The following is a 7,995-nucleotide window of genomic DNA, read 5'->3' on the forward strand; positions in this document are numbered from 1 at the left end:
AAAAAAAAAAAAAAAAAAAAAAAAAAAACAAAGAAACACCATTACAGAAATTCTGTCCTTCCTCTACCTTATCCCAAGCTCAGCATTTTCCTCTTTCACATATTGTAGCTTCTAAAATCCACATTCGAAGGATGATTGTTAATGCCTTTAGGAATGCAACTATCTACATACAGGGAACTGAATTATAACTGTCTTTTTAAGCCTTACTTCAAGTGAGCTGACATTGCCATGAGATCTTCCTAAATCAATTTTCAAAGCACCATTTGGTATAGCAGGAAAGGTTGGTCTATATTTCAAATAAAAGAATGTAGATACAAAGAAGATAAGTACATGGGTCACATGAAAAATCAGCTGTGATTCTAGGGACTTTGTGGTGGAAACTGCCGGTTGTCTACCAAAATTTGTTCTCCCTCTTTTCCACAATAATCAAATTTTGGCAGGTATTTGTCTGCCTAGCTATGGACTCTTGTTGGGAGGCAGAGATATTGAATAATAACCTCCGAACTGAGAAGGAACTTTGAGACCAAAAAATGAGGCAGGCAACTCCATAAAGTGCAATTATAAAATTTATTGTTGGTAACTTACATACAGTCAGGATCGGGTGGATGATGACCCAGAGGCATTCGCAGCTACGGCGCACATCACCAAAAGGGGTACAGGGGAATTTAAAGCGGCCAAAGCTAAAAATAGAATCCGACTACTAGGGAGAAGCACGTCTGCACCACCGGGAACAGGAGTTTCCCCTACATTTCCATGGCCATTAACCATCTGCGTCAGCAAAAGGCATTCTTTTAGTTTTCATATCAGATGAAGGCAAGGGTAAATGTTAATAGGGAACTTACCTGGCTTGGGTGCATTCCTTGTGAGTGGGCTAAAGCTCAGTCACACAGAAATGGGGGGCGGGGTAGGACTGCAGGCCCAAGGTGGAGCTGACAAAATGGAGTCAGTATGGTTCACACAATTCTTTTTACCCTCCTTGCAATTAGATGTGACCTGTGGCTAATTTCTCACCAGTAAAGGTGAGTAGAAATGATGATGGCTATATCTAGTGAAGAAACTTTAAAATACAGGCTGTGTCTTCTCCATGCTCTATGATCACTCTTCTTGTCCACTGGGACCCTATGTTCATGATGGAAGTAATAAGAAGACCCCAAATTGGGGGTTGGCAAATGGTCTCTGTCACAACGACTCACGTCTGTCACTGCAGCGCAAAAGCAGCTATAGACAATATGTATGGTGTAACGGTGTTCTAGTAAAACTTGATTTACAGACACTGAAATTTTTAATTTTATAAAATGTTTCTGTGCCATGAAATATTATTCTACCTTTGATTTGTTTTCAACTATTTAAAGACTATTCTTAGCTCACAGGTTGTTATAAATAAGTGCTGAGCTGGATTTGGCCCAGAGGCCTTAGTTTGCCAACATCCAAGTGGATGTTGACCCTAAAGATGCAAGGAAACAGAAACTGAGTTTACAGTTACAGAAACTGTAAACTGTTATAGTTACAGTTTAGAAAATAAACTTATGGTTACCAGGGGTAAGGGGGGAGGGATAAATTGGAAGATTGGGATTGACCTACAAACACTACTATATATAAAATAGATAACAAATAGGACCTACTATATAGCACAGGGAACTCTACTCAATACTCTGTAATGGCCTATATGGGAAAAGAATCTAAAAAAGAGTGGAGGACTTCCCTGGTGGCACAGTGATAAAGAATGTGCCTGCCACTGCAGGTGACACGGGTTTGAGCCCTGGTCCAGGAGGATCCCACATGCTGTGGAGCAACTAAGCCCATGTGCCACAACTACAGAAGCCCGTGCCTAGAGCCCATGCTCTGCAACAAGAGAAGCCACCGCAATGAGAAACCCGCGCAACACAACGAAGAGTAGCCCCCGCTCACCACAACTAGAGAAAGCCCGGGCACAGCAACAAAGACCCAAAGCAGCCAAAAGTAAATAAATAAAAAATAAAATTTTAAAATAAAAAATAGTGGATATATGTATATGTATAACAGATTCACTATGATGTACACCTGAAAGTAACACAGCTTTGTAAATCAACTATACCCCAATAAAATTTTTTTAAATAAAAATGAAAATAATTGGATAGCTAAAAAAGAAGGAAAGAAAGCAGAGAAGTGATGGCAAAGAGGAAGAGAAGCATGTGGTGGTAACTGGAGACAGGGAGCTTCCAGAAAAAAAAAGATGCAAGGAATTTGGATCCTTGAATGCCTGTTGAGCACATCCACCAACCTGGATCACTCACCTTGGACTCTTCAGGAAAGAGAAAGTATCCTTCATTCTTTAAGCTACATTATAGTTAGGGCTCTCTTACTATAGCAGACTAGCGTTTTACTTGAACTAATACATAGTCCATAACTCCTGACTCCTAGGCCTCTGTTCCATTCCAGAGTCCTCACCACCCTCCTTCTAAAAAGCCAAGGCAAGGACACTGGATCCCTCCCTGCCCCCTCACTGACCTTTCCAAGACCTGAAGGAAAAGGCTCTGCCCAGAGCTCCCTTCACCTCTTTGTTTCGAAGAGTGTAGATGAGAGGGTTGAGCATTGGAGGGACGATGGAGTAGAAGACAGAAACCATCTTGTTGAAGTTGATGGAAGGGGCCACTTTGGTCCAGACATACATAAAGAAGAGAGTGCCGTAGAAGAGGCTCACCACAGTCAGGTGGGCTGCACAGGTGGAGAGGACCTTCCGGCGCTCGGCAGCCAAGCGGATATGCAGCAGCATCCAGACAATGTTGCCATAGGACACAGCAATGACTGTGGAGGAGGTCAGGAGCACAGCCAGAGAGACCAGGAAGTCTGTGGTCTCCTTCAGGGTGACATCCGAGCAGGACGAGGCTAGCAGGGGTGAAACATCACAGAAGAAGTGATCAATGACATTGGGGCCACAAAATGTCAGTCGGGACATGAGGTAGATGGGCAAAATGGGGGTGAGGAAGCCAACCAGCCAACAAGCAGCTGACAGATGGAAGCAGCTGCCCCAGGACACCAAGGCCCCATATCGGAGAGGCATACAGATGGCAACGTAGCGGTCATAGGCCATGGCGGCCAGTAGGAAACACTCCGTTGCCCCAAGGAAGGTAAAGATGAAGAGCTGGGACAGACATCCAGCATAGGAGATATTCTTGCCCCCGTGTCCCCCAGTAAAACCAGCCAGCATCTTGGGCACTGTGACTGAAGTGTACCAGATTTCAAGGCAGGACAAGTGTGTCAGGAAGACGTACATCGGTCTACGTAGCTGGTGGTCCAAACCCACAACCAGGATGATGGCCAAATTCTCCACCAGGGCGAACAGGTACATAGTGAGGGGGAGAGTAAAGAAGAGAAGGCGCATTTCGTGCACCTCGGCAAAGCCCAGCGTAGCAAACTCTGTTACGTGGGTCCAGTTTTGGTCACATGGCTGCATGTGTGAGTAGTCTCAGCCTCATAGATGATGACAACTCAAGGAGAACCTATGAGATGCTGGACTAAAGTATCTTTCACTTCAGGAGAGGAAAATAAAGTCAAGACGCTATCCTTAACTCTCAAAAAAATGTATAGTCCATGAAGGGCATGAGAAAACAGATGATTTCAGTACAAAATGAAAAGTGCTAGATAGAAATAAGACAGGATGTTAATGGGAGGCAGAAGAGGGGAAGCTCAACCAGTCTTGAGGAATCAGGGAAACCTTCCTGGAGGAAGAGCTGTCTAAATTGGAACCTGAAAAATAATTATAAGTTAGTGACATAAAAGATAGAGAAAGAGAGAGCACATAACAAGTATAAAATCTCAGACATCAGGGAGAACATCATGCATTTTGGAAAAACCTCAAGTACCATGAAGGTTAAGAGCTTGGCCTCCTGATCAAGCATTCCTGTCTCCAAATACAAAAGAACCTAACTAACAAAGTTGTTGTGAAAATTTAAATTAGATAATCCCTCTAAAGTATTTATCGTGATTGGATTAATAAATACTAGGGAATAATACCCTCCAAGTCCATTCATGTTGTGGCAAATGGCAAATTTTCATTCTTTTTTATGGCTGAGGAGTATTCCGTTGTGTGTGTGTGTGTGTGTGTGTGTGTGTGTGTGTGTGTGTACATCTTCCTTATCATTCACCTGTTGATGGACACTTAGGGTATTATGCTTAGTGAAATAAGTCAGAGAGAAAGACAAATGCTATATGATATCACTTATATGTGGAATCTAAAAATAAAACAAATGAATGAATATAACAAAACAGAAACAGACTCACTGATATAGAGATCAAACTAGTGGTTACCAATGGGGAGCGAGAAGTAGGGAGGGACACGTTAGGGGCAGGGGATTAAGAGGTATAAACTACTATGTATAAAATAAATAAGCTACAAGGATATATTGTACAGCACAGGGAACATGGCCAAGATTTTATAATAACTATAAATGGATCATAACCTTTATATTGTGAATCACTATGTTGTCCACTCAAAACTTATATAATACTGTACATCAACTGTACCTCAATAAAAATACATGCATGCATACACACATACATACATACTAGAGGACATTTTTAGATGTTGACCTCTCCTGGAATAGATCATAGAGGGGAAGTGACTTTCATTGAGCTTGAGGAACAGTCTAGGCCAACAACATGAAAAGCTAGTAACCAAGTTAATGAAGGTCAAAGCTGAGGGTCAGCCTGAGGGCAAAAGAGAGCCTTGAAGAGTGCTCAGCAGGGGAGCAATGCTGAGAAGGGACAAGTACACTGTGCTGAAGCAGGTCTGGAGAGGAGGAGACAAGAGGCAGGAAGGCCAGGTTGGGAGTACAGCATGAGGTGTTGATGGCTGTGGTCATGAGGCCTGGAGAGTGATAAAGAGAGCTGTCAAGAGGACTTCCCTTGTGGTGCAGTGGACAAGACTCCGCGCTCCCAGTGCAGGGGGCCCGGGTTCAATCCCTGGTCAGGGAACTAGATCCCACATGCATGCTGCAACTAAGAGTTCGCATGCCACAACTAAAGAGCCCACCTGCCACAACTAAGACCCAGTGCAAACAAATAAATAAATTTTTTTTTAAAAAGAGAGAGAGATAGCTGTCAAGAGATAAATTCCACAGGACTGAGTTCAAATCCAAAAGCCAATATCAACTTGAAATATGTGACCATGGGCAAAACACTAAATTCCATCTTGTAAAACAGATAATAAAAACGGGGTCCAAAAAGATGAACTCTTATCTAATTTTAAGAGTAAGTGAACACACCATTGTAAAGCAATTATACTCCAATAAAGGTGTTAAAAAAAAAAAAAGAGTAAGTAAGAGAATATAATGTCCCCATTACTGTGGTCATTTTTAAATTCTTTGACACTCTTCCCATTAAAAAGTGGGGCCAACGGCCACTCCCCTTGAATCTGAGCTTTGTGGCTGCTTGATGACATAAGAAGACAGAAGCGGTGCTGTGCCAGTTTCCAGGCCTTAAGAAACTGATTCCTCCCCCTGCTTCTTGGAACCCAGCCACCATGGTGTGAGGAAGCCCAAGCAGCCTGCAGAAAGGCCCAGGTGGAGAGGAATTAAGGTCCCCGGTCCTCAGCCCTGGCTGATCTCCCACTGACAGCCAGCACCAACATGCCAGCCAGGTGAATGAGTCACCTGAAGAATCGACCCTCCAGCCCTGGTCAAACTGACCCCGCTGACACCAGTCTTCCCTGCTGGGCCTTCCCCAAATTGCAGATTTGTGAACTAAATAACTGATTGTCATTTCTGTAAGCCACTAAGCCTTGGAGTGGTTTGTTAAACAGCAGTAGATAACTGAAACCATTACATACTTGTTCTGTAACCTTGGGCAAATTATTGAATGTCTCTGACCCTTTGGAGGAAAACAAATCATATTTTGCCTGTGGTCACAAATGCCGGAACTGGAATTTGAATCCAGGTTTGCCAAGGTCTAAAACCCTCGCTCTTTCCCCTAAAAGTAATTAAACAGGTTCCCTTGGGTGTCAACATTTCATGATTTGCTGGCAGTGAAAGCATGTAGAGATACAAAATCAGACATAAACAAGGTCAGAGTCTTCAGATTCCTGCATGTATCTTCACCACACCTAAATCCAGGCTCCAACATCCCCATAGTGGGGGTTCTATAAACACTGGTTTCCTGAACCAATAATTGCACTGCAGCCCTAGATGCTTCACGCTTCCTTTGGCTCCAGGAAATTTCAGAGCACAGTTCCTGCACATTTCTCCCCTTTGCAATTTGGCTTATCATGTAACATCCTAGGAACGGTGCTCACCCTTTCCAGATACCCTTCCTCACTGCACACAGATGCTGTAGAACCCTGCCTTACAGGTTTCATGGTAAAGTTTTCTGAAATGTTCATTCTTTTTCATAGTCATTAAAAGCACAAGATTTAGAGTCAAACAGATCTGAAATCAAGCCCTGGCCCTGCAATTCACTAGCTTGGTTGCCTCATCCATTAATTGTTAGTATTATTGCTAAATCTTACCTGGCCTTCCAGCTGTGACTCAAGTTCGATAGTCTCATCTTCAGTAGGAAGACTTTTCCTTCCTTTATTCCTCCAAACTTGTATGCAGGTCAGACCAAAATATGCACAGGGCACCCGCTCTGTGCCAGGCGCCATAGCAGATGTACCAGAGGAGCAACCTGGTAGAGAGCAGGTGCCCCCAGCATCAACCGCGGGACCTGGCACAGAGCAGGTGCCCGAGCATCTACCACAGGGCCTGGGACAGGTGTTACCTTACGATAGTTTCAGTTCTCTGATCCATAACTTAGAGATAGGATGCCAGAACCTGAGGGGGTTTGTATCAAATCCAGATGTTACCTTGAAAGAACGGCTTTTATTACTCAACTGCTGGACAAGGGGTAAAGAAGTAGGATATTTTGAACACACACACACCGCAAAGACCCACACCCTCCCCCTCAGTGTGGAGCGCTGTTATGAGGCAGCCGGGCCAGGGGCTCGTTCCCAGCCTCTTGCCTCCAGCCTGGGATGCATCTCACTTGTGGGCTGGGATTTTTAAGAAGCAGGTGAGCTTTCCCACTATCTTCAGGCTCTCTCCCTCTCTAGTCACAGACTAAATTCAGAATATTTGGAGACGTCAGTGGACAGCAGAACCACACCATCAAAAAAGCCTAGATCCCTAAGGAAAACTAATCATACCTCCGAGATCAGGAGCCATCAAACCTCTTCTGTAAAGAGCCAGAGAGTAAATGGGAGAGATGGGATTCAAACCCCAGCACATCTGACCTAGATGTCTGTGCTTCCCCCACACACACACTGTGCCACCTCCCTCTGTTATTTCATGTCACCAGATGGCTGCCAGCCCTGCATGTGAGGTTCATTTCTCTGCAGCTCGGGGCCCCGCTGGACTGGAGAAGTCCCCCGGCGGGCTCTGGCGACCTGCAGGGGCACAGCGACACTCCCAGGCCTGTTAACCACATTGGCTTCCTCTCCAAGATTAAGAGAACATTATCAACCAAGTGTCAAGTAGGAAGGCCACGGTGGGGTTGTGGGGAGAGGATAGGGTCATATGGGACAATCACTGAATGAGGAGGGGAAGCCACCCAGGAACCTGGCCTAGTTTAGTGTCCTCAAAGGATGGGGCTCCCTTGGCTAAGATTTTCCCTAACAAATGTGGAAAACGGTTTGAGGCCCATGCAGGGAAATTAAAATTGGGTTCCTGCAGCTATCTGCTGGTGCAGCTATGTGATAAGCCTGGTGGGAGAGGCTAGATTTCTCCCTGTTTCAGTTCTCTCTACCCAGCCTCTGGGAGACTTGTCCCCAAAGGTGAAAGGCATTGGAAAATGAACATACTAAGACCCAGACAATTATTTCAGAACCCAACCACCAAACCAAGGTGAGCAGACAATGGTGGCGCGGGACCACAAGACAGGCAGAAGGGGCTACAGGAGGTGCGGGAGCTGAAGCCCGGGGTCCTGCTCTCTGCCTCCTCTCTGCTCTTACTCCCTGCATCGTTTTTTTTTTTTTTTTTTTTTGGT

At 44.7% G+C, this 7,995-nt stretch overlaps 1 protein-coding gene across 1 annotated transcript; it reads right to left on the reverse strand.

Moving 5' to 3' along the window:
* Positions 1-2,479: 2,479 nt before the first annotated feature.
* Positions 2,480-3,433, reverse strand: OR6Q1 (olfactory receptor family 6 subfamily Q member 1). The gene has a single exon (XM_007455691.1). It carries the CDS (start codon positions 3,431-3,433, stop codon positions 2,480-2,482), a length of 954 nt encoding a protein of 317 aa, XP_007455753.1.
* Positions 3,434-7,995: the final 4,562 nt, after the last annotated feature.

Source organism: Lipotes vexillifer, unplaced genomic scaffold (assembly GCF_000442215.2).
Source record: "Lipotes vexillifer unplaced genomic scaffold, Lipotes_vexillifer_v1.1 scaffold977, whole genome shotgun sequence".
NCBI classification, from domain to species: Eukaryota; Metazoa; Chordata; class Mammalia; order Artiodactyla; family Lipotidae; genus Lipotes; species Lipotes vexillifer.

What these genes read in the sequence shown, in the direction of transcription:
- OR6Q1 (XM_007455691.1), bottom strand. Translation starts at nt 3,433, where the DNA reads ATGCAGCCATGTGACCAAAACTGGACCCACGTAACAGAGTTTGCTACG.